Below are 27952 nucleotides of genomic sequence, written 5' to 3' on the forward strand. Positions count from 1 at the left end.
GCTGACATAAAATCTAAAATATCTAAATGGCAATGTTTTATTTGGCCTTTGTTTCTAAAAGGGCATGTTTTTATATTATTCTTTATGAAAGCTCTATTTTCAACTTTAGTAACAAAAATCAATTTTTTTTTTTTTTTAATGTTTTGATCAGCTGTTTTAAAGTCTTATTTCGCTCCTTTCACAAATAAAGGTCTTAAATCAGAGTAAAAAGTCTTCAATTCTTAGTCATGGCATTAAATGTTGCATGCACTGCAAAAATGTATTTGTACTCAGTATTTTTGTCTTTATTTTCCAATGCAAATATCTAAACAGCCTTAAATCAATGTCTTGTTTTCTGAAAAACTGAGCAAAATTAAATTAGATTATTATGCATAAAACAAGATCAAATGTCTGTCAATGTTGTATGATAATGTTTTTCCTTTTGAATTGTTTATTTTTCTTCCCATTGGCATATATTTGTTCTTGTTTTAATCATAAACTCACATCATTTTGATCAATTTCTCAGAAAACAAGACTTCATATCTTGTCGTTTCTCTCAATGTCTGTTTTCTTTGCTTCTCAGTGCCTCAGTTTTCTTTAAGAAACTTTAGACATTTGTACTTGAAAATAAGACAAAAATTCTGAGGAAGAACATCACTTTTTTGCAGCATGAACAGAAGGCACATTATTTCCACCTTTTAGTTAAGCTTTTTATTGTAATGAATTAAAAAACAATTTATACTTTACGTAATATAGTTCTTCATACTTTATGGCATGTCATGCAACTGAAACAACTTTTTTAGTGTCTTGGAAGAAATATACATATGCATTGCAATGCTCTGACGTTGTTTGTCTGAGTAATGCACAATAAGCATGAGGAAGAATCAGCACAGATGAGTCTGATATTGACATCAGATGACAAATGCGTTGTTGAATGTAACCTTTGTGCTGTAGTGTCTCAAGTCAGTGCTGTTTGTGTGTTTTCTGTTTCCCAGAGGTCTGTCCGCACCGGAGGCGGAGTTACTCTACATGCAGGAGGTGGAGAAGATGGAGGGGTACGGTGAGGAGAGTGTCCAAGCGAAGGTAAAGCAGCAAAGAAAAGCGGTCTTTGTTTAGTTGAAGTTAATTTTCATGGGTGACAACTCAGTTTGCAAGAGTGCAGGAGACTGCTGTGAAAGTGTGAAATACATGCACCTAAAATATCTTGAAACCATGCACAGGGATATATTTATGAGTTTTTAGTTATAAAGTATTCAGTTTAACTTCCCTGATGCATTTTTGCATATGTCATCTTCGTCAGATTTGGAGAAATGTAGCATTCCATCACTTGTTCACCAATGGATCCTCTGCAGTGAATGGGTGCCGTCAGAATGAGAGTCCAAACAGCTGATTAAAAACATCACAAGTAATCCACACCACTCCAGTCCACCAGTTAACATCTTGAAGACAAAAGAGCCGTGTTTGTAAGAAACAAATCCAGTCCTCTATCCATAATAGTGCATTTCTATTGAAAAAAATGATCTGGCCTGAATCAGGAGAGAAATATGCACCATTTACCATCCAAAACAGCTCTTTTGATGTGAGAGACAACAGGAGATGGACTTTTTCAATGGAGGAAGTATTATGGATTATTGACTATTTTGGCCAGAAACAATGGTTTGAAATAGTTTGGACTCTCATTCTGGTGGCACCCATTCACTGCAGAGGATCCATTACTGCATTATTCATTATTTTAAGTAGCCACTGTTGCTGACATGGCGTTAAATCATAAATAAATTGTTTTAAGACACTGAGAGCCTTTAAATTAATAATTATTTCATGATACTATATTTTAAGATTTTCTTCCTTGTGTCTAAACAGGATGCTCAGAGCACAGATGTGATCATTGGCTCTTGTCTGGATGGGATGTTTGTCAAGCACAAAAATGGGAAAGCACCTCTCATTTTTCGGTATGTGTGCATTCATTCTTTTTGTGTGTGTTTTTGCATTCATTCATTAAGGCTGGTGAGATAAATAAAATATTTGTGACACATTTTTGATGTTTAACAATCCTAAGGTTTTTTGCAGTGATATTTATACATTTCCTAAAGGAATTTGCATGAGTCAGCAATGTTTAAGGAAGTCTCTGCATGGCATATTACAATGTTTTAATAAAAATAATATATAGGTACTAATCACAATGCTTTATATTGCAGCATTTCAAATATGATTATTCTTGTATTAATATAGTGAAACGTGTGCAAAACATGCACTGATTATTGTAACTAGATTTATTTCAGAATTTTACTTGTTGAAATTTTGTTTCCTCCTATTGGCCAAAAATTCATCCTTCCTCAGAGCAAGAGTATTCAGTATAGATATTGTCAAAAGACTTGCCCTTGTCGTCAAAAGGCTGTTTATCATCCAGTGTATCGTGTTTTTAGCTTGTATTTTGCCGTCATGTGTTTGACTCGAGCTCTTCATTGTTTCTGCAGGTGGAATGACATAAATAATATGACTCATAATAAGTCTTTCTTTGCCCTGGAGCTTGCCAACAAAGAAGACACAATCCAGTTCCAGACCGTAAGTCAAATGCTTCAGATGCTTTTATTTTCCTAAAATAACCAAAAGATTTAAGTTAACCTAGAGTTATGCTGTCATGTCACGTATGCCTGTGTGTATGTCCATTCATATTAGTGAATAGATTTGTAGCTGGCCTCTAAAGAACGCCACTCATTTAGGCCCTGAAACACACGAGTCAATGTTCTGGCCTGATTTGATTCAGTAAAAATGTTCTGGCTCTGTTTCAGGAGGACATGGAGACGTCCAAATACGTGTGCAGAATGTGGCTGGCGCGGCACAAGTTTTACAAAATTAACAACAGCAGTCTGTAAGTTTGTGTGTGTGTGTGTTTTCTGTTGTGTGTTCTTTTGTTAGAGATGCACTCATTTTGGCCAATACAATATGAACAAATCTATAGCCTCTTACAGATACCGGTCATGTCTTTTATTTCCCCTAAAAACAATTTTTAATGTTGTGACTACATATTTAGTCATTATGGGATTGGATCTTGTGGTTAGATGTGTAACAGGAATACATTATATGTGCAACAAAAAGAAAACTTTTCATAATTCAGCAAAAGTTTGGGTTCTGTAAGATTATAGTGTTTTTGTCTCTTCTCACCAAAGCTGCATTTATGTGAACAAAAATACAGTTAAAAAAATTCAATATTATTACAATTTCACTATTTTCTATATAAATATATTTTAATATGTAATTTGTTTCTGTGAACAAAGCTGAATTTTCAGCATCATTCAGTGTCACATGATCCTTCAGAAATCATTCTAATGTTTTGAGGAACTTTTCATATTATCATTGTTAAAAACTTATTTTACTTCACACTTTTTTTTTAGACGTCTTTTATGAATAGAAAGCTCAAAAGACCAGCATTTATTTTAAATACTTTTTTTTGTAATATTATTTGTGTTACTTTTTGATAAATTTAATGCATCCTTACTGAAAAAAGTGCGTAAAAAAAAAAAAAAAAAGCTCATTGTTAGTTTAATCAGGAATTGACTGATTAAAATCATTGGCTGCTTCATCAGTTCGTCTGTAGTTGTGTGTCTCCTCCTTCACCACTATCCGTTTACTCTCTCCAGAGAGCTGTCTGACGGCCCAAACTCTGAGGGCTCCCAGAGGTTCATACTTTCTCTTTCTTTTCCTCGTTTTCCAAACCTTTCTCGTCCCTCTGTTCCTGCTGACAAGGGGTGAGCCTGACTGGCTTTACTTTATCAATGCTTTACTGCTCCGAGCTTCTTGTGGGCTACAGAGTGTCTGAAAACTCCTGATAACTCTTTAAGGAATGACATGACAGCATGCCCGGGTCATATTTCACTGCAAATTTAATAAAATAAAAATATATAGGGTAGAGTGGGGTAAAGCACCCCCCCCCCCTACTGTTTTTCCCAAAATGACCACAAGATAAAGTCAAGATAAATTTGTATTGTAAATATGGACTACGTTGACAAGAGTGATGGAGAAGTTTTCACCATCTCTACACTATATTTTCTTAAATAAAATGCAGCCCTTTTTGATTATTACATTTTTGCAAGTTTAAGATAATTTATAGACAGTAAGTCAAATACTACTTAAAAAAAAAATTACAGTAATTCCTTATTACAGCATCATAAATATTAAGTTAAATATTGATAATGTGGGTAAAATGCATCCTATTTTCATAATGTCATTGCAAATATTTTTGAAAGAAGTCTCTTCTGCTCACCAAGGCTGCATTTATTTGATCAAAATTACAGTAAAAATACTTACAATGTGAAATATTACAATTTAAAATAACTTATTTATTTTAGGATCATTAAGTATTTATTTTATTTTTAATCAGGACTAATTATAGTCAGCAGCAAATCAAATGCTATAATCTTTTATATATACTGTATTATATTATATAAAACATTGAACTTTATTGCTCTCTGGTTTATTTTACAGTTGTGTTGTTTTGTGCTTTATTACAGACAAACGCAGCCGGCTCCTGTAAACACAGTGAGGCGACGGTCCTCTACGAGAATGTCTCTGGTCGGTATTATACCAGTTATTCAATGACTATACAACAGTTTTGCTATGGAGCTTGTTCTGTAGGACATTTCTGGAGTTTGTCGGCTCTGCATGATCTCATCTCATTTGTTTTTGATGTGATTTACTGTGGCTCTATTCCAAGACTTTGCTCTCTACATAGGCAGTTCCCTTTTAAGGCAGCTTTCTAACTAAAATGGAACATTATAAATGTCATAAGCATAAAAAATTTTAATTGGACTTTTAATGCTTTCTATCTTTGAACTAATGTTTATTGTTGTCTAGATGGGCAGCTCTCCAGGTTTGGGACAGAGTTAATATGTCTAGCTGAATAATGCTGCTTTTGTTTTGTCTTATGATGCAGCCAAAACCGCAACCCTACATGATGCCACCTCAGATGCACTTTAACGGCCATTACACCGAACCTTACACGTCTTCACAAGGTAGAACATCTCCCATCAGCAATGGGCCAAAAATGCTTTGTCTTTTCTTTAAAAAAAAAAAATTATTTAGTATTTTGTATCTAAACATTCTTAAATCAAGATAAAAGCAAAATGACAGAATTTAGTGAGAAAAAAATATTTGTGTTGTTAGAAACATTAACTTTTAGAAAAGTAAACGTTTAGAACTTTACAGAAAAGAAGACTTGTAAACATTCTTAAATCAACATGCATTTAAGAAGTAAAATAACTTATGTGAAGTCTTCTCGATGTAATAAATCTTGATTTAAGAGTTACGTATTTGTACTTGAAAACAAGACAAAAATACAAAAAAAAAAGTCATTGTTTATTTTTTTTATTATTATTTCAATCAAGATCTGTTTTAGACAGCAAATCAAAAACTATGCAAATTAATTTGTCTTGATTTAAAAAAAAAAGTGTTTAATGAAATTTGTACTGGAAAAGAAGACAGTGAGAGGAAAAAAGAAATTGTGAAAATAACCTATGGAATTTTTTCTTTAGTTAATTTATCCTGATTTTAAGTTTGTACTGACAAAAATACTAAGTAAGAAAAGCATTCATGTATTTTATTTGTTTTATTTTATTTAAATTGAAGAAAAATGATAATCAGTAAATCAAAAACTCAATCTTTTATAAATATTAAACTTTACAGTATTTTTGCATCATGATGCTGACTTGCTAGGACTCATTTTGCTTCTCAAATTAAAGTATCTTGATTTAAAGAAAGTTTCTATGTGTACTGGAAAGAGGAAGTGTAGATATTTGTAAACAAGACAAAAAAAAAAGTAATTGTTAATTTATTCATTTTTTTATTTAAATCAAGATAAATTATAGACATTAAGTCAAAAATCATTATAGTATTTATTATTTTGTAGTTAAAACAAGGTAAATTATAATTATAAAAAAGTAAATCAAATGCTGCAATCTTTTATAAATATTTAAGTTAAAATATAGACGGTGTGAGTTAATAATAATAAATACATTTTTGTGAAAATAACCTATGGATTTTTTTCTTTAGTTAATTTATCCTGATTTTAAGTTTGTATTGGAAAACAAAACAAAAATAGCATACTTGTATTTTATTTTTTATTTCATTTTATTTAAGAAAAATTGTAGCCAGTAAATCAAAAACTTCAATCTTTTATAAATATTAGTACATTTTAATAATAAAAAAAAAATATATATATATATTTTTGCATCATGATGCTGACATGCAATGACTGTCATTTTGCTTCTCAAGTTAATTGATCTTGATAAAAGAAAGTATAGATATTTGTAAAGGACAAAAATTATAAGCAAGTACTGATGCACCAGTCTTGAATTTCCTTCAGATAATCTTTACATCAACAACCAGAATGGTTTCTACTACCATTCCCAGACCAGTCTGGACCGCTCTCCACATGAGTACAACGGCCGGATCCGTAACGGCAGCGTTTACAGCGCCCAGAGCACCAGCTCCCTCAACAACCCGCAGCACTACCTGCAGGCGTCGCCCATGTCGTCCAACCCCAGCATCACAGGAAGTGACCTCATGCGGCCCGATTATGTTCCTTCCCACCGGCACAGTGCCCTGATCCCGCCGTCCTACCGTGCCACGCCCGATTACGAGACGGTCATGAGGCAGAAGAACCTCGGGATGATCCCGCCGGCCGAGCGCCAGAGCCACTCCATGAGGAACCTCAACATCGGCAACTCGTACGCCTACAGCCGGCCCGACCCGCTCGTGTACAGCCAGCCGGAGATCCGCGAGCACGGCACGGGCCAGTACCCCTTCCACCTCAACTACAGCTTCCACAGTCCCTCCCCGTACCCCTATCCCACCGAGAGACGGCCCGTAGTGGGTGCCGTCAGCGTCCCCGAGCTCACCAATGTCCAGCTCCAGCAGGCACAGGAATATCCTCCGCCCAACATCATCAGGAATCAGGTTTACTGGCCACCGCCACCGTATCCCTACCCTCACCCTCGACCCGCCAACAGCACCCCGGACTTGTCCCGCCATCTCTATGTCAGCAGCAGCAACCCGGATCTGATCACGCGCCGCGTCCATCATTCGGTGCAGACCTTCCAGGAGGACAGCTTGCCTGTGGCGCACTCGCTGCAGGAAGTGAGCGAACCGCTCGTCACGCCCCGGCGGCCTCACATGCACAAGCGTAACTCCATCGAGATCGCCGGGCTGGCGTACGGCCTGGAGAACATGAGGCTAAAGGAGAGGAAGGTGAGTTGTTTTGGGACGTTATCAGTGTGACATAGGGTTGTAACGGTGAGGAAATGTTCCCACCGGTTAATCGATATGTGACAATACGATCATACCGGTGTCGTCACCATGGGTGTGTGGAGGGGCAGTTTTCCCTCTTTTCCTCGCTTTCCTTCACTTTTAAATAGCCTAGTTCTTATACTTTTATATTATTATATTACATCTAATTATACATATATAAAGCTAATTCTTATATGCTTGAATAAGAATCCTCCTAGTAATTAAAGTTAATTCTTATAATTATAAGCAGTAATCTGTGATTTTATAAATTGAACAATATTTAAGAGATTTATTTTTTATTATTCATTTAATTTAATTCATGTGACGTTACAAAAATTGACCACTTTGTGTATGTGTGTGTATATATATATATATATATATATATATGTATGTATGTATGTATATGTATGTGTGTGTGTTAGTATTTCACAGAAGTGAGTACACCCCTCACATTTTTGTAAATATTTTATTATATCTTTTCATGTGACAACACTAAAGAAATATACACTTTGCTACAATGTAAAGTAGTAAGTGTACAGCTTGTATAACAGTGTAAATTTGCTGTCCCCTTAAAATAACTCAACACACAGCCATTAATGTCTAAAACGCTGGCCACAAAAGTGAGTACACCCCCTAAGTGAAAATGTCCAAATTGGGCCCAATTAGCCATTTTCTCTTCAGGGTGTCATGTGACTCGTTAGTTACAAGGTCTCAGGTGTGAATGGGGAGCGGGCGTGTTAAATTTGGTGTTATCGCTCTCACTCTCTCATACTGGTCACTGGAAGTTCAACATGGCACCTCATAGCAAATAACTCTCTGAGGATCTGAAAAAAAGAATTGTTGCTCTACATAAAGATGACGTAGGCTATAAGAAGATTGCCAAGACCCTGAAACTGAGCAGCAGCACGGTGACCAAGACCATGCAGCGGTTTAACAGGACAGGTTCCACTCAGAACAGGCCTTGCCATGGTCGACCAAAGAAGTTGAGTGCACGTGCTCAGCGTCATGTCCAGAGGTTGTGTTTGGGAAATAAACGTATGAGTGCTGCCAGCATTGCTGCAGAGGTTGAAGGGGTGGGGGGTCAGCCTTTCAGTACTCAGACCATACGCCGCATACTGAATCAAATTGGTCTGCATAGCTGTCGTCCCAGAAGGAAGCCTCTTCTAAAGATGATGCAAAAGAAAGCCCGCAAACAGTTTGCTAAGGACATGGATTACTGGAACCATGTCCTGTGGTCTGATGAGACCAAGATAAACTTATTTGGTTCAGATGGTTTCAAGCATGTGTCAAGCAGCAACCAGTTGAGGAGTACAAAGACAAGTGTGTCTTGCCTACAGTCAAGCATGGTGGTAGGAGTGTCATGGTCTGGGGCTGCATGAGTGCTGCCGGCACTGAGGAGCTACAGTTCATTGAGGGAACCATGAATGCCAACATGTACTGTAACATACTGAAGCAGAGACTGGGCCGCAGGGCAGTATTCCAACATAACCACCCCAAACACGCCTCCATGATGACCACTGCCTTGCTAAAGAAGCTGAGGTTAAAGGTGATGGACTGGCCAAGCATGTCTCCAGACCTAAACCATATTGAGCATCTGTGGGGCATCCTCAAACGGAAGGTGGAGGAGCGCAAATTCTCTTACATCCACCAGCTCCGTGATGTCGTCATGGAGGAGTGGAAGAGGACTCCAGTGGCAACCTGTGAAGCTCTGGTGAACTCCATGCCCAAGAGGGTTAAGGCAGTGCTGGAAAATAATGGTGGCCACACAAAATATTGACACTTTGGGCCCAATTTGGACATTTTCACTTAGGGGTGTACTCACTTTTGTGGCCAGCGGTTTAGACATTAATGGCTGTGTGTTGAGTTATTTTAAGGGGACAGCAAATTTACACTGTTATACAAGCTGTACACTCACTACTTTACATTGTAGCAAAGTGTCATTTCTTCAGTGTTGTCACATGAAAAGATATAATAAAATATTTACAAAAATGTGAGGGGTGTACTCACTTCTGTGAGATACTGTGTGTGTGTGTGTGTGTGTGTGTGTGTGTGTGTGTGTGTGTGTGTGTGTGTGTGTGTGTGTGTGTGTGTGTGTGTGTGTGTGTGTATGTATGTATGTATGTATGTATGTATGTATGTATGTATATATATATATATACATACATACACACACACACACACACACACACACACACACACACACACACACAGTTGGGCAAAAAAGTATTTAGTCAGCCACCAATTGTGCAAGTTCTCCCACTTAAAAAGGTGAGACAGGCCTGTAATTTTCATCATAGGTACACTTCAACTATGAGAGACAGAATGGTGGGAAAGAATCCAGGAAATCACATTGTAGTGGGAGAACTTGCACAATTGGTGGCTGACTAAATACTTTTTTGCCCAACTGTATGTGTGTGTATATGTATTTATGTGTGTATATGTATATATGTATGCTTTTGATTATTAAAATTTAATGGAACCATTAAAATGGAATCCAGAAAATAATGGAAAACAGAATTTGATAAAGATAAAACTGTAAAACTCTAATTAATTAGACAGGCTTTTTGGTTAATACAATTAAATTGAACCATTAAAACAGAGTATAGAAAAAATTTAAATGGAAAAAAATAAATTTGGAAATAAAATGGATCTCATAGGGCCTTATTAATTTTTTTTGTGGTGATTAAAAATAGATGTAAGTGAACAATAGCCTTTAAAATACATATAGCCTACTGTATAATAGCAATGAGACAATAATAATTAGTTCAAAGAATGCTTATGTAATTATTATATAATTATTATCAATAATCTAAGATTATAAATTAACTATTTTTAAGAAAGTTTATGTATTTGATTTAATTTATTGACATTTTTGCGTCACCTACCCAGGCATCCGCATCTGCAGCTGAGACCCCACCCCCTGTTGCCCAGGCGATGCAGCCTACAGCATCCGGCTCAGACATTAACATCGTCATGGAGGTTACGAAGTCCGAGGATGCGATCATCAAGGACGATGTCATCTACGGCCACAAAAAATCCCTATCCGACGCCACGATGCTGGTGCACAGCAGCGGTGAGGAGGAAGAGTTCGAAGACGACAGCGGCCGACACACACCCCAGTCACAGGATGCAGTGGGCGGTCCCGAGCATCACATGACACCGATGGGACGGCCTCTCGTAGATCCGCCTGCATATCCGTTCAGCCACGATATGGAGACGGTCCTGACGGGCCCTCTGGCGTACCAGCCCCATCCCATCATCCGCAAACCGGAAGACCTGGGGCAGCTGCCGCCTCTGCGCGAGCCCGGTCACATGGTGCCTTCAGTATCAGAGGGGGATCTAAGCGGACAGGGACGCTGGAGACAGAAGAGGGACGTCTTTAAGAGACCTGCCTCTGACGTGCCTCCTGCCAGAAGGAACATCGATGGCCTTCCGCCAGCGGTAAGATCACTTAAAAATCTGAATTAAATCAGAATCAGTTAAATGTGCATTTAGGTGTATTTGCACATTCACATAATGTTAAAAGCTTGAGAGTTTGAACGTTTGAAAATATAAAGACAAATATTATTGGAAGTGTTTAAATTATTGTAAGTGTAAAAAAACATTATAAATACTTTTTATTAAATAAAATTATAATTATAAAATTATTTTATATTAAACAGTACAATTGTAATTTGTAAAAATATGTATTTATCACTTTTATAAATATTTATAATAATAATAATAATAATACTTATTATCATTATTATTATTATTATTATTATTATTTTAAGGCTTTGAGTCCACTTTTAGGTCCAGCTACAAAGTCGAAATAAAACTCTTTTAATTTAAAAGATTAATCAGTTCTTTTAAAGATCAGAATTGAATCAGAATCATGAAAAATACTGAAAAACTGAAAAAATATAAGACAAAATATTATACATGAATTGTAATCTGTAGTATAAAATTATTATAATAAATGTTATTAAATGAATTTTATTAAATACATTTTTAAATGATTTAACAGTAGAATTGTGACGACAAGTAATGTAATATTCAGCATTTTTATAATTAAACAAATATTAGTTATTTAAAAGATTTGCGTCCACTTTAGTCCAGTTACAAAATCATAATAGAACACTTTAAAATATTAAATATTTTATCTAGTTACGTTATGTGACCATTAACCAGCTTTAGAACTGTGAAATGAGTAGTTAAATAATTGAAATATTAACTAAAAATATACTACAAGTAACTATTTTACGTCAAATTCAGCTGACGTTTCAGCTAAGTTTGTGAACTTCACTCAAAGAGCAGAATTGAATCAGAATCACAAAAATACTGAAAAACTGTCAAATATAAGATAACATATACACGACAAAATTACTGAAATTGTAGTGTAGTGTAAAATTATAAAGCATTTTTATTAAATAAAATTATAATTATAAAAATACAGTAGAATTGTAGTTTACAATAATATATAGTTAGCATTTTTATAATGGGTAAAAATAATAATAATAATAATAAACATTTCAATGTAAAAATATGTTGATATTACAGATTATTTATAAAAATGTGTGATTCATTTTCCCTTATTTTTTCTGTTTATGACGTTTTTACTCTGGGATTTTAGACATGTTACGTGGAAAGCGAGGGATCTTTGATTTTAAATGCAAAGTTGTGGGGTTTTAATTAACCCAAGGCAGAATCATTGTTTTGTGTAGCCACCCAGATGAGTTCATTAAGTCATCATGTAAGCATTTTCAGGTGTTCACTAAAGAGAAGCGCCACAATTAACTGCAATGTCTCTTCTAATGAGGTTTGACCAGGAACTAAATGCTACCTCATTCCATTAATAATTGCCTTTAGTCATACACTTACCTAAAGCAAAAATGAAAATAAATAAAATTTACTAGAGACGCCGCGGGCTTCATTTACACACACTTTATTTTCTGATACATTCTTTAATTAAAATAACCTTAAAATAAGATTTCAGTAATTTACTCAACTTTAACTTGTGGAGCATAAAAAAAGATGTTTAGCAGAATGTTCATGCTGCTCTTGTATAAGTTACAGAGAACTTATTCACAGATATAGAAATGATCAGTTCGGCTCAGTTGTTAAAGGAAATGCAAACTGATTTGTGATTGCACATCATCCAGCTGGTGTGGCTTTTATTTTCGTTTCGTTTGCACGTCGAGTAGGTGTTTGTGCGCTGGGGTGAGGCTGAACACATGACTTTATACGTGTGATGTGAAGAATGCCGCTCAACAGGCCGTCAGACCCGAACGGCTGCATTCTGCTGCTCTTCTGCACATTGTGTCAGACGTTGATCCTCAGACTCTCTGTTTCTCTCTCTCTGTCCGTCTCCATCGCTCGCTCCGGGATGAAGGGTACGAAGAAAGGACGCTCCGAGGTCAAGAAGGTGGGTCCGCTGAAGATGGCGGCTCTCAACGGCCTGACCCTGTCCAGAATGCCTCTGCCCGATGAAGGGAAGGACGACCCGGAAAACGCGTCTAACGATGAGCGGGTGAGAACTGCTTTCACTTTGACTGCTAGTTGGTGAAATGGTAGTTAGTGGTCAACTGAGTTTTTATTTTATTTTATTTTGATATATTTTTAATTTAAATGGTTGATGATGTTGGGCTTGAATCTGCACCGTTTTGATTATTAATATTTTTCTCATTTCTAATACACTTTTTAAGGTAATAGTCATTTTAATCAATATAAATATTGATAGCGCGCATTTTCTGTTTGACCTGTGGCCTAGCCCGTAGTTGGAGAAATGGAGATGTACAGTGTTGCCAACTTAGCGACTTTGCAGACCCCTTTAGTGACTTTTTTTCCCCGCTCTGCTCTGTTCAGCGAGCGGCAGAGAGGAGCAGCTCTTTCAGTTAAACACAGATATTATGTTGCTTCTCTAATTTTACATGCAAGTATAGCCGAAATCACAGCACAGCTATTGTCATTATCTTATGTGTATTTGATTTTATCAGACGACTGTTGATCATCAGGATTTTTGTGCCGATTAACATCTTGGAAAGGAGAGCTGGTTATGTAGCCTAGTCTTAATGGGTCGCGTTTCAGTCTCTATTTCATATTCATTCCATTGTCTGACAACAGAAACAGTAAAATATACCAATGAAAACAGTTTTATTGAGAATTTAGCTGCATCAAAATACAGTATGTGGGCACAGAGAGACAAACAAATCTAATAATAAATGTAAATTTTGCTTGTTCAGAAGAAGAGCTGCCCTGTCTGCAAAAATGCAAACAGGTTTTTGTAAGTAAATTGCTCAGTACAAAGAAAGAAGTAATGGGAACCTGGTACTTCCTTTTTTCATGTGTCTAATAGACATGAATATGTTCTTTGAAAAAACCTCTATGACAGTTGAAACATGTCTAGTCTTCATGCTCTATGTTGACAATGGTTTCAATAATAATAAACATACATTTGCATAAAGTATCCATATTGTCCATATTAAAATTAAAAGTATTAATTTATGGTACATTTTAGAACAACTAAAAATGTACGATTAAGTTGCGATTAATCAAGTTAACTCATGGCAATCATGCAATTAATCATGATTAAAAAATAATAATCGATTGACAGCCCTAATATATATACACACACACTTCTGTAATATATTGTTTAAATATATTACTGCATTTATTAAAACATTATTCTGATTAGTAGTAGTAGTAGTATATAATATTATAAAATGTATATTAATATTTATTTTTCTAATATTTTAAGAAAAGTGTGAAATGCATTATTTATTTATTTTACTATTATTTTAAGTGTAAGTCAAATGTTTATTTTTTTTATTTCTAATATTGAGTGTTTTGGTGTTTTAAATATTCTGGAATGTATTATGTTAAAATATTGTTGTTGTTCTTATTATTGTAAGTGTCATAAAACATTTATGTTGAAGTCATAAAAATTATATTATACATGGTATGTTTTTAAATATGTTAATGTATTTAATATTTTATATTAAAACATATTAAATTTATTATTATTAATCAAAACTGAAATGTAAACATCTAGTTTTAATTAATCATCAAGCTGCAGCTCTGTTGAGGGCAGATTGTTCATTAATGAGGTGCAGCAACTAAAATACTAATTGACATTTTAGGTGGGGAATTGTGAGAGACAAGTGAATGTTCTCAAACACATCTGCACTCACTGTTAGCGTGCTGTAGATGGTTCTGGATGAGCAGAGCCTCACGTTTGTGTGTCTTCTGCAGTGTAAGATACTGGAGCAGCGCATGGAGCAGGGGATGGTGTTCACCGAGTACGAGCAGGTGCCCAAGAAGCGACCCAACTGTGAGTGCACCATTGCTCAGACGCCCGAGAACAGCGACAGGAACCGCTTCCAGGACGTCCTGCCCTACGACGACACGCGTGTGGAGCTGGTGCCCACCAAAGAGAACAACACGGGCTACATCAACGCCTCACACATCAGGGTGAGCTGGAGATCTGTTACGATATGACCATGTGTGGACACCTTGCATTGATGCTTCGCATCATTGTATTAATATTTAGGAGTTAAGGCTCAAAGTACTGAAACCCTGCTGTTTTTAAGACTTTTAATAATAATAACAATATTTATGTATGTATTTATTTAACATGATTATTATTAATAAAAATATTAATATTCTGCCCCAAAACTCACTGTGCATATAAAACCGTAATCTCAGAAACAAGTAATTTTGTAAGTTTCATAATAATTATAATTATTAATAAGGTTTATAATAATAATGATGATGATGATGATGATAATTATTATGCCCTAAAACTTGGTGTAATATAGTTATGATAATAATAATTATTTTTTAACCATGTTAAAATAGAGTATAAAAAATAATATAATAATAAATTATTTAATTTATTTGGAAGAAGATACAATGAGTTCATAATCTATTATTATTAAAACAAGTTGAACTAGAGCATAAAAAAACATGATGCTAATATAAAATAATAAAATAAATATATAAAATAATAAATTATTTAATTTTAATATTTGGGAGAAGAAAACAATTATAAGTTAAAAATCTATTATTATTATTATGCATGATCATGCAGCATAAAACCATAATCATAGAGATCTGACGTAAAAATTAGCATAACTTTTCAAAGACTTCTAATTGAAACTGTTGAACTTCACAAAATTAGGTAAGCACATATGTCTTAAGATCCTAAAGAAGCATGCAAAATTTTATGGAAATCAGGCATGTAACAGTCATAGAAGTATTTTTTTATTTAGGTTTGTTCAGGCATGCTTACGTACATAATTTATCTTTTTAAGCATGAACTTAAAGGTCTTGAAGTGCTTGAACACCAATAATTGCTGATTACAGCTATATGTGTGCTGTTTCATATCAGATTAATCATCTTTCATATCGTGTTTTCTGCTGCTTTATTCATCAGATTACGGTCAGAGGTAAAGAGTGGAGTTATATCGCGTCTCAGGGTCCGCTCTCCAGCACCTGCCAAGACTTCTGGCAGATGGTTTGGGAACAAGGAGTCTCTATCATCGCAATGGTTACAGCGGAGGAGGTGAAAATCAAAACATCTGAGATATGGTTCTTATATGCAGTGGTAAGTCTTTGCATCATCAAACCGGCTTGTTTTGTGTCCTGTCCTGCAGGAAGGGGGTCGTGAGAAGAGTTTCCGCTATTGGCCTCGTCTGGGCTCTCGCCACAACACTGTTACATATGGGCGATTTAAGATCACCACGCGCTTCCGCACAGACTCTGGGTGCTACGCCACAACGGGCCTAAAGATCAAACACCTCCTCACGGGACAGGAGCGAACTGTCTGGCACCTGCAGTACACGGACTGGCCCGACCACAGCTGCCCGGAGGACTTCAAAGGCTTTCTCTGTAAGTGCAACACTTTATGCCCAATCATACTGCTTATGGCACTCCAGTTATTACTCCTGAAAGTAATCATTTTTGATAATTTTTAATGTGTACACAAAATAAATACATTTTGCATAACATTTTTAAATATGCAGTATGTAATTACAGCTAAATATTTATGTATACACAAAATGCATAGTGCATAACATTTTTAATTCCAAAAAATATACATACAAAATTCAATATAAATATATAATGCATACTTTTCTTAATGATATAATATGTTGATCTTGATGCAGTGCCTACAAGTCATGTCACAAAATCTTATTGCGTTATTTTAATTTGTGTACATTATCATAGTTTTATCATTGTTAATAGAGTAATATTAGACATGTAATTATGAATCTAAATAATAATCTCAAAGATTTTTTTTTTTTTTTTTGTCCCTCTGATTTTGGGGTGAAGCATGACTGTTTAAGTTTGCTTAAGATCATCCCAACAGTGTTATTCAGCACCATTATAATGATTCAAGAAAGACTATTTTGATGATGCTTATGTCATGCATGACTTTAAGCTTTGAGAAGAGCGTTCTTGTGGCGTGTCCCTTAGCTGGCCTCTCTCTGTAATGCAGCTTTGTGTGTTTTCGCCTGGCACGGCTCTTTAAAGCGCTCTATTTCTGTGTCTCAGCGTACTTGGAGGAGATCCAGTCCGTGAGGCGACACACCAACAGCTCCAGTGATCCAAAGAACACAAACCTACCGGTCCTGGTGCACTGCAGCGCAGGGGTGGGACGCACTGGTGTGGTCATCCTGTCTGAGATCATGATAGCTTGTCTGGAACATAATGAGGTACATGTGTGCTGTGCTTACAGTGGCATGATCGCATGAGAGATTTAGTGCATTTCACCAGCTTTTCAGGGCGGAATGGTGACGGTTTCCAGGGTAAACGACATACACTTCTTACCACTGACAGACAGAAATGTTACACTTCTGCTAAGCTTACAAACACACGGTTTGTGTACTGCACTTAGACCTAGTTTACACATTCAGTGTGACGAAATCACAGCCGAGAGGCACGTGCTACTGTTATGTAACTCGAGGACAATTGTACAGCCATTAAAACACTGAAAATGTCGTTTCACAATTTTCCAAACATCGACTGCAAGAACTTGATGTAACCTAGGTATCTTAAGACAGACACACTGAACAGACTGTTCTTTAATGCCTAGTTTAAATCAAAATTAAATATGGTGCATAGAGTTGCGTCATAATTGTCACAGCATGTGAATTTTAATGTCATAATGACAGTATATACTCGATTACAAATTAAATACTTTCACTAGAATTATTTTTTTTAAATGTCTATTTTTAGTTAATCCATTGAATGAACTGAAAATCACAATTCAACTAAAATTTAAAAATAATTTACTATTAAGTATTAAAATACAGAAATTATTTAATTTATTAAATTAATGGATTATTATTATTATTTAATTATTTATTAAGAATTATTAAAGTAAAACAATTTGAAAGTTGATGGACAAAAAAATCAAATTATTTGTTATTCAATGACTAAATATCTGATATCAGTACAAAAAAAAGTCATAATATGAAACACAAGTTCAATTCCTAAAGATATAATTATTTATATTTTTTCTATTATTTTTGTGTAGTTTTTAAATCATAAATGGTTTGTATCAAATGACTGAATGAATCAGTCTGATATCAGTGTGAAAACATCTTCATATCATGAAACACGAGTTAAAACAAAATTATTTAATTATATTTTAATTATTATATTTTTATATTTTTAATTTGTTTTATGTACCTTTTTATATACAGTTTTGAGTAATTATGTAAAATGTTTTTAGCAAATAAATGAATCCGTTTGATATCAGTGCAAATACAGCTTTGTATAATTAAAGACTTGAACTCAAACTTAAAAACTCACAATTATATAATTGTTTTAATTGTTATACTATAATGTTTAATAATGTTTTGTAATTAAATATAATTTTTTTTTTTATTAACCTTTTTATATACAATTTTTGAAATAATTTTGTGTGAAGCACTTTGAATTATCATTGTATTAGAATTTAGCTTTAGAAATAAACTTGCATTGCTTTGCTTATTTATTTAATATTATAAAACACACATAATTCAGACTCTAATTTGGGCTTGGCCGTATTCAAAACCGCTGTGAAATACTCATGTTTCAATACTGACGTGTGGGTGTTTCCTCACAGATGCTGGACGTCCCGACTGTTCTGAACTTGCTGCGGCAGCAGCGCATGATGATGGTACAGACGCTCTCACAGTACACCTTCATTTACAAAGTGCTCATTCAGTTCCTGAGAAACTCTAGACTGATCTGAGTCCAGCGCTGGCACAGGGGTCCCACGAGCCTCTCACAACCCCTCAGTCCCCGCCGGAGCTTCCTCGCAGTATTAGTGACGGGGCGAGACACGAGCCAGGGCGAGTATGAAGGATGCTGCGCCACGCTCTGTTTAACCAGTATTATTCACAGATTTCACTGTGGGCTCGTACACGGATGTCAGGCCCAGCACTTTTATTTTGCTGTACATAGACGCGAATGATGCAGCTCTCTTATTTAATGCAATACGCTGAACTGCAGTGGTTCTTTTATACCGGGTGGGATTTTATTCGTTTACGCATGAAGGTTTAGCGAGCCAAAATGAAAAAGCGGACACAGTGTTTAAAAGACGCGTGACAAGGTGAACTTCAATAGATGGATGAATCTCACGAAAAGCCCAAATTTGGTGTGAAAATGTGCTTACAGTTATGCTGAAATGCAAAAACGGTTTGCTTTTCTGTATGCAAAATATCTAAATGCTCATTTCTTTTCATGAGATTCACTCATTTGCATCATGGGATGGACTACGACTATGTCCAGTGTTACGCGTCGTGTTAAAGTGAAGCTGTTGCTTGAGATTTGACCATTTAACCCTATGAACGGGTTTCACCGATCAAGTGCATCTCAAGTTTGAATGCAGCCAAAGACGGAAGGGTTTAATGATCTGATCGCAGACGCAACCTATAAATAATTTACAGTATGTATTAAAATTGTAAATGTAAACTTTATTCTACGTATAATAATCAGAAAGGCTTTCTCGTTGCATTAGGGATGATTTTGTATTTTTCCAGCTCTTGCCACATTTCCACCAGCATTCAATAACCCGACACACCAAAGAGCGTCACCGACTCGACTTCTGCATCAGAGTGAACAATACTGTGGGTTTATTGTGAACGGTTTGTGACCTCATTATCTCACACACACCAGCTATGATGGTTTACCAAAGAGTTTTCAGCATATCGAGTTCTTTGAGTCTTAAAACACTGTGAAACTGCATTATCCATTCTGTTTGCGGAGGGATGTGCCATAGCAAATCATTAGGCCCTTTGCGTTTTACTTTGTGGTTTTGACTTGCAATCAGGTTATTTATGATAAAGCAGTGCAGATTGATGCTACATTCCACCATAATGGTGCTGTTGCATGTTCTTAAAGGAATGGATCACCCAAAAATATACATTTGCTGAAAATGTACGGAATTTTGAGAAATCCATTACTGTCTCAGCAATGGATCCTCTGCAGTGAATGGGTGCCGTCAGAATGAGAGTCCAAACAGCTGATAAAAACATCACAATAATCCACACCACTCCAGTCCATCAGTTAACATCTGGAGAAGACTAAAGCTAAAACACATCCATCATTAGGGATGTAATGATGAACCGCGAGCCGGTTGAAAACCGATTCAAATGCCAAAGAAATCACGATGTAATTGGAGTAGGAGTTTATATGAATCTATCTCTGAGAGGAACTAATGTTTTTTTATGTTGTTTTTATTTATTTTTTTTTCTTGCCTCGATGCAAATTAAAGTAGTGTTCATAAGTGCAGCTCTGCTTTGTTTACAGCGGTAACCCAGGAAACACTACACCATTGCTGTTCATAAGCGCCACCTGCTGGCAGAGAGTGAATCTGCGTCTCATTCTGCTCGTCTGTTTTATGTAGTGTAGTTTCACAAAACTATAGTCAAACCATTCTGCTTCAGATTTCGAAATGATACAGTCTAATTTAGATTGAAAACGGCTCATGCTGCATCTTTGTTTGCATCATGGTTCAAATGCAGTGCATTTTAAATGGAAAGAGCACAGACAAAACTTTAGTTTGTTTATATGAAGAGACTTCTTTTGTTTGTGTAACTTCAATTTAGTTTTGTTAAATTTCAATTTCACAAAGAAACGTGCAGCAATAGCCTAATAAAAGGTCACTTTCTCATTTACTGTATAATGTCTTCAATCTATTTATTTTTTTTATTGTGAGAAAATCGAATCGTGAGTTAAGTGAATCCCTAATTAAGACATTTTTAAAACTGCCACCACTGGCCAAAATCCATAATAATGCTTCCTCCAGTGGAAAAGTGCATCTCCTGTTGTCTCTCACATCAAAATCCAGACACACATTTGTTTAGAGCTGTTTTGACTTGTAGACTGTGCTTGATCTATGCAGATTTCTCTCCTGATTCAGATGTGTTTTTTAATATTTTTTTATGTATTTATTTATTTTATTTTATTTTATGGAGAATGTGCTATTATGGACTCATATTTTGGCCAGAAGAGAAGTTAAAAGTTAAAAATGTCTTAATGATGGATTTGTTTCAGCTTTTGTCTTCTCAAACTTCCTGATCATATTTCAGTGCAAAAATCAAGAGAAAAAAGCAATGCAATTTAAGTAATAAAGTGCAATTGAAAGTATTTGTTGTACTGAATTTAATTTATTTTGTGCAGAAAGGACGATTTATTACTGAATTTCAGTAATGAGGATGAGATTTCTTTCACATGACAATAATGAGAATTTGAGGGTAAATAGTTGCTTAATTGTTATGGGAGAAATGGCAGAAAGGTTTAATTGTCCCACAATAGGCTAAAATATACAATTCATTATATTATACTTTTTCTTTTGATTTTGGGCTGAAATATGATAAAAAATGTTCTTGGTAAGAATCACTCCCTTTATTCAGTTCTGACTGGTGCCTGAAACAATAGCAGTGTGTCCTTGCTGGGCTTTGGTTAAACTGTAAAATAAAATATTTTTTGTTGTGAAGGACAATCACTTTTTCACATTATACTGTGCATCTGAATATCATGGGACATTAATTCAAAAACAGACTAAAATGGAATACATCCACAGTTTGAGTTCACCACAATGGTTTAATCAGCATTTATCCATCATTACTAGGAGTCATTTAAATGTTTTGGAGTACATAGTTGTAAAAGCACAATGTCTTTCTCAAACCTTTTCATAATTCATGCCGAGTTTTGTTGGTTTAGATTTAGACGAACTGCTGCAATGTTTGAGGCTGATGTGAGTGGACAATGATCAGTGTTCATCTGAACTTCAAGACAATAATGAACAAAGCTGAAAACTGGACTGTAAAAGCCCTTCCCAGAGCTGCTTTGTGGAATACATGTATATTAATAGCAGATATTGTTTATATTGCTGATTTTAAAGTGTTATTAACTTTTAACCACATTGCATTTGAAGCTAGTAAAACTGCTGTTTGCCGGGATGATTCTCATGTGTTTTGGTTGTGTAGAGCGAGGTCTCAGCCGTCGCTGCCTCCATCATGAGTGCGTGTTCTGATGATGTACAGCTGTCAGAAGAGCTAAATTATATCCCATTGTAAACAACTATATTTTTCATTCAGAAAATAAATATTTTAAATTGTTAAAATTATGCTTTGTGTCTCTATCTTTTGCGTGGCTTAAAGTGCGTGATTTTTATTTTTACACAATATAGACATGATGGCCTTGACAAATTTGCTTTAGAGTAAAGCAATGTTATTTTAGGATTATATATAATATTATTGAATTATATGTATTATAAGTATATTATAAATGTAATTTAATTTGAAAATCTAAAAATCAAAGCTAATCAAATGTTTTTTATATTTTTATTGCTTTGAGCTTTTTCCATTTATTTCAGTTTGTCATTTTAACACTTTAATACTTGTAATACTAATATATGTTAAAACAAATTTGACCATTGTTGTATTAGTAAAATGTGAAAACATATACATATAAATACAAAAAAATTATACTGATTCTGCAAATCAACTTATTCTATTGTTAAAATGTAATTTAAGTTCATTTCAATGTATCCCAGCAGCCACTAGAGGGTGGCATGTTTCATGTGATGGTTTTGTGGATGCATCAAAATGCATTGTTGGAATACTCAAAAACATGTATGGATTTTAAGAGAATTGCAGTAGAGTTTCTAAAAAAAAGTACCAGTCAATATAACATGTTGAGACTTAATATTAATTTAAATAAAGTATTTCTAGTTTCTTAATATATCTAAAATCGTTTTGCAATATATTGAAGAATCTCTTTTGGGATTGAATCAGAACTACACTAAAGTGCAATTATTACACATCCATTAAATAAAAAATACACAATGAAACTAAAAATGGGACAACAACGTTTAGACCCACTTATTGTACCTGACCAATTGGAGATGACATCTTCACTGCTTAGTCCCACCCATTTTGATAATTTATTGATATTTTTCTTTCTGCTCAGTTATACGAGTATAATTCACTGTTGCATCAAATTGTATTTATGTGTAGCCTATGACATTACCATTAAACGGTAGTTATTATGCTAAACTAAAAACTCTTAAAAGGAGATTAATTAATGAATATTTTTTATGTACTAGGAAGCCAAACTGTTTCATAATTGTAAAATCATGAGCAAATGAAGATTAAAATCTCAGATCCATGTCAAGCTTTCTATTAGTTTATGATGTTTTTGACCGTTCTCAATTGGTAATGCGTAAACTCTACAGGTCCAGAGGAGAATCAAAGTTAATCAATTAAGCCGAAAGGGGAGGAGCCACCTTAATTCAAAGCTGTACTCAATGGCAAAGACAAGCATTAGTGGGTATTGTGGTATCGTTTCAATGCTTGTCAGGATGGGTCTTTTCCATGGTGTGTTAGTGCTGGTTGTGATTGTGGCATTTGATCTGAAGAATGCATGGGGAAGTTTGAGATACAATCAAAGTCCAAGCAGCACGAAGCCGCAATCTGATCAAGTTTCCAGAGGTCCTGCTCTTTCTTCTCAAGGGTTCTGGAACCCTTTGCAAAAGGCTTCTCAGTTTCAGGATCTTGACTCCAGAGGATTTGCACAAGAGCCTCTTGGTCTTCAGGAGAAGCAGGTGTTGCAGGGTCCAGTCAAGCCTTTGGACTGGAGGTTTCCCATTGTTCCAGAGGTGCAGAGCGAGGTGGCGGTGGACTTCCAGTTGAGGCAACCTGTGACTCCCAGTAGTGTAGCTATTCAATGCGGTGAGAATCGGGTTCATGTGGAGGTACAGCAGGACTTGTTTAGCAATGGTCAGCTGATCCAGCCATCTGGTCTGACTTTGGGAGGATGTCCTGTTGTTGGTTGGGTCCCTGGCTCCAGGGTGCTCTATTTTGAGTATGAACTGCAGGACTGCAACAGTGTGCTAATGGTAAATCTTACTATATTATGCTGCACACTACTAAAACAAAGGTTCTTTGGTATCAATGGTTCCCTGAACCTCTAACATCCATGGGACAGTTCCGTTCTTTAGTGGAACTGTTCACTCAGGTGAACCAAGGGATTTTATGGTGCGACTTGCTAAGACACCTTTTGGAATTATTTTTGAGAATCCTCTTGGTAATGCATTCAGTCTCTTACAAATACTTTCAACACATCACCATCAACACGCGTGGTGATCGTGTACTTGATCACTGCTACTCTCCATTCCGGGACGCCTACAAATCGCTCCCCCGCCCACCTTTTGGCAAATCGGATCACTCTTCCGTTCTGCTCCTGCCTGCTTATAGGCAGAAACTGAAACGAGAAGCACCCGCCCTCAGGACAATTCAATGCTGGTCGGACCAATCAGACGCTATACTACAGGACTGTTTTGATCACGTGGACTGGGACATGTTCCGGGCAGCGTCTGATGACGACATAGAGGCGTACTCAGATACTGTAACGTGTTTCATCAGGAAGTGTGTAGAGGATGTAGTACCGACAAAAACAATCCGCATCTACCCCAACCAAAAACCGTGGATTAACAGCGATGTCCGAGCAGCCTTGTCAGCGCGGACATCTGCCTTTAAATCCGGAAACTCTGACGATCACAAACAAGCCAGTTACGATCTCAGGAAATCAATCAAAGCTGCCAAACGACAATACAAAAACAAAGTTGAAGAACAATTCAAATCCAACAACGCAAGAAGCATGTGGCAGGGTATCAATAACATCACAGATTTCAGAGGGAATAAACCAGCTACTGTGAACATTGCCGCCTCTGTACCGGACGAACTTAATCAGTTTTATGCTCGTTTCGAGGCTCACAACACCGCCCACACAGAGCGCGCTCCCGCGGCTGTAGCAGAAGAGGCGAGCGCACTTTCCTTTTCTGTCGCAGATGTAACCCGATCCTTCCGACGGGTGAACATCCGCAAGGCTGTGGGTCCCGATGGCATCCCAGGCCGTGTGCTCCGAGCATGCGCATTCCAACTGGCCGGGGTTTTCACAGACATTTTTAACCTTTCCCTCTCTCTGTCTGTGGTTCCCGCATGCTTCAAAAAATCCACCATTGTGCCCATTCCAAAGAAAAATAAAATCACATGCTTGAATGACTGGAGGCCCATTGCTCTGACACCCATCTTCAGCAAGTGCTTTGAAAAACTCATCAGAGACTACATCTGCTCTGTGCTGCCTGACTCACTGGATCCCCTACAATTTGCATATCGCAGAAACCGTTCCACAGACGATGCTATTGCCTTCACCCTGCACACTGCTCTCTCCCACCTGGAAAATAAGAACACCTATGTGAGAATGCTGTTTGTGGACTACAGCTCAGCATTCAATACTATAGTGCCTGCCACACTGGTTGAGAAGCTCCAGACTCTGGGACTAAACGGATCTCTGTGCAGCTGGATCCTGGACTTCCTGACAGGCAGATGTCAGGTGGTCAGAATGGGCAACAACACTTCATCCCCGCTGACCCTCAACACTGGTGCTCCTCAGGGCTGCGTCCTCAGCCCACTCCTGTACTCCCTGTACACACATGACTGTACAGCAACACACAGCTCCAACGTCATCGTCAAATATGCTGACGACACAACGGTGATAGGCCTGATCACTGACAACGATGAGACGGCCTACAGAGAGGAGGTGAGAACCCTGACTAAATGGTGTCAAGAGAACCACCTCTCACTCAACATCGACAAGACCAAGGAGCTGGTGGTGGATTTCAGGAGACAGAGCAGAGAACACACACCCATCCCCATCGACATGACACCTGTGGAGCGAGTAAACAGCTTCAAATTCCTCGGTGTTCACATCACTGAGGATCTCACATGGTCCGCTCACACAGATGCAGTGCTGAAGAAGACACACCAACGCCTCTTCTTCCTGAGACGGCTGAGGAAGTTTGGCATGAGCCCCAGCATCCTCAGATCATTCTACACCTGCACTGTGGAGAGCATCCTGACCGGCTGCATCACCGCCTGGTTTGGAAACAGCACTGCTGGCAACCGCAAAGCTCTGCAAAGGGTCGTGCGAACTGCCCGTCACATTGTTGGAGGTGAGCTTCCCTCCCTCCAGGACATCTACACCAAGCGGTGTATAAAGAAAGCCCGGAGGATCATCAATGACTCCAGCCACCCGTCCCACAGACTGCTCTCTCTGCTGCCCTCAGGAAGACGTCTCCGCAGCATCCGATCCCGCACTAGCCGACTGAGGGATAGCTTTTTTCCTCAGGCTATCAGGCTAATGAACAGTCGAAATTAATACACCCTACAGCACACTCCCACTTTACAATATACCACGCACTGCACTTTAATTCCATACAGTTCAAACTGGACTACCAGTACACTACTGCACAAATACAACAATCTTTTTGCCAGCACTGGATACCATCCAATGCACATCCATGACATTTGCACATCCGGTTATATATAATCTGCTGCATCTTCGCATATTACTGTGTGTATATAACGTAGAATGTGTACTACATACTGTGTATAATGTGTATCGGTAACTGTATGTCTGTCTAATAGTACACTGTGTGTACTGAGTATATGTATGTGTATATTACACATTGTCATCTGTATAAGTCTGTACGTATGTATGGTAATGTCTATATGTAAATTGTTTCTGCAGTGTCTGGAGCACGCTCTCAAGAATTTCACTCACGAAGGCACATGTGCTGTGGTGATGTGACAATAAAAGTGATTTGATTTGATTTGATTTGATGACCGAGGATGAGCTTGTCTACACCTTTGCTCTTACCTACACACCTGAGGCACTCGCTGGCACTCCGATTACTCGTGCAGATGGTTCAGTTGTTGGTGTCCAATGCCACTACCAAAGGTAAGTGACCTTTTGTGACGTGTGGCCTTGCTGCTTGTGGTGGTGTAACTGGAAGACCATTTGTTTGGTTCCTCCTTGAACTGCAGGTTTCATACTGTGAGCGGTAATGCCTTGAGGCCAACTTGGGTCCCTTATGCTTCAACGGAGGTTGGCGAGGAAGTCTTGCTGTTCTCCCTGAAGCTCATGATGGGTCGGTGCAGTTTCTTTAGACCTTCTGCCTTCTGAATGAGGCTGTGCCTAAACTGTTCTTCCTCCTCGCAGATGACTGGTCCTATGAGAGGCCCTCACACACTTATTTCCTGGGTGACATTATTAATATTGAGGCGTCTGTGAAGGTGTACAACCACGTCCCACTGCGTGTGTTTGTGGACCACTGTGTGGCCACTCAAGAACCTGATGTGACCACCCTTCCGAGATATTCCTTCATTGAGAATCATGGGTGTGTTCATGTCACCAGATGCTAACCAAATCGCCAGTTGATTGAGCTTGCTCCTTGTAACCACTTGAGAATTAGGGTAAGGTAGATGCTGCAGTTGACATTGAGGGTTTTTTTTTTTAATCACCAGGTGCCTTGTGGATGCTAAGGTCACGACTTCCAGCTCTCGTTTCATGCCTCAAACCCAGAAAGACGAGATCCAGTTCCAGCTGGAGGCCTTCATGTTCCAGGAGCCATCCAGTCCTTCTGTATGTACTGAGTGTTGTATGAATTTGCTTTACTCTTCCGTCTGCTCTGGGTTTGTGATCTCTTACCTGTGGTGTCTCTTGCAGATCTACATAACGTGTATTCTGAAGGCCACTCTTGCTTCTGCACCCAGTGATGCGCTCCACAAATCCTGTTCCTTTGCCAATGGGTATGTTCATGCTGCTTAAGAACAAGTTGAAGGTGCCGTGTCTGATTTTTCTCGTTGCAGGTGGTTTGGTGCTGATGGGAGCCACCAGGCTTGTGGTTGCTGTGACTCAACATGTGGTCCTGATGGTGGAATTCCTGCTGCTCCTTTTGGAGGTAGGCTGCTGATTTAAGCTTATTTAACACTCAAGTGCTCCATTTAACTGTCTGCTTTTTCTAGGTGTTCAGTGGGAAGGGAAGGCATCACTCAGTCCTGTAATGGTTCAAGAGCGACCGAAGACTTTAGCTGGTTTTCAATAAATGGGGTGGAAAAACTGTTTCTGGTTTTGTGTTTTTCTCCAATTTTGATTTGTGTGCTGTAGGAAACGGGTAGTCCTACTGTACCTATACCCCTTTCTTTATTGGCCAGGAATGTTTACACATGAGGAATTTGTTATACTGACAGAAGCTCTACAGGACACAGATAACAAAAGAATGTACAAAATAGCAAAAACACTATAACAGACAATGTGTGTACAGGTCTGATGTGTGGTGAATAAATGTGCAAGAGTTGTTCCACGTTTAGAG

The 27952-nt window shown here is 37.3% G+C and overlaps 2 protein-coding genes across 2 annotated transcripts in view; both read left to right on the forward strand.

The window, feature by feature from the left end:
* Positions 1-21855, forward strand: part of LOC306886380 (tyrosine-protein phosphatase non-receptor type 21-like) — a 28732-nt gene extending 6877 nt beyond the window's left edge. Inside the window, exons 7-20 of the mRNA XM_079443431.1 lie at positions 975-1062; positions 1840-1928; positions 2454-2541; positions 2769-2848; positions 4488-4548; positions 4910-4988; positions 6338-7221; positions 10150-10701; positions 12632-12769; positions 14491-14709; positions 15674-15802; positions 15894-16128; positions 16795-16955; positions 18353-21855. Coding sequence (XP_079299557.1) covers positions 975-1062; positions 1840-1928; positions 2454-2541; positions 2769-2848; positions 4488-4548; positions 4910-4988; positions 6338-7221; positions 10150-10701; positions 12632-12769; positions 14491-14709; positions 15674-15802; positions 15894-16128; positions 16795-16955; positions 18353-18481 — 2932 coding nt within the window. The 3' untranslated portion in view covers positions 18482-21855. The remainder of the gene's footprint in view (positions 1-974; positions 1063-1839; positions 1929-2453; positions 2542-2768; positions 2849-4487; positions 4549-4909; positions 4989-6337; positions 7222-10149; positions 10702-12631; positions 12770-14490; positions 14710-15673; positions 15803-15893; positions 16129-16794; positions 16956-18352) is intronic.
* Positions 21856-23098: 1243 nt separating this feature from the next.
* LOC306886795 (zona pellucida sperm-binding protein 3-like) lies at positions 23099-27758 on the forward strand (the record flags this gene model as incomplete). The annotated part of the gene is made up of 8 exons (XM_079444100.1): positions 23099-23635; positions 26420-26538; positions 26625-26728; positions 26800-26977; positions 27105-27222; positions 27307-27389; positions 27450-27541; positions 27748-27758. The coding sequence occupies 8 exons, from the start codon at positions 23099-23101 to the stop codon at positions 27756-27758; spliced, it is 1242 nt and encodes a 413-aa protein (XP_079300226.1).
* Between the last annotated feature and the right edge of the window lie 194 nt (positions 27759-27952).

The sequence above is a fragment of the Barbus barbus genome (assembly GCF_936440315.1).
Source record: "Barbus barbus genome assembly, chromosome: 20".
Classification (NCBI taxonomy): Eukaryota; Metazoa; Chordata; class Actinopteri; order Cypriniformes; family Cyprinidae; genus Barbus; species Barbus barbus.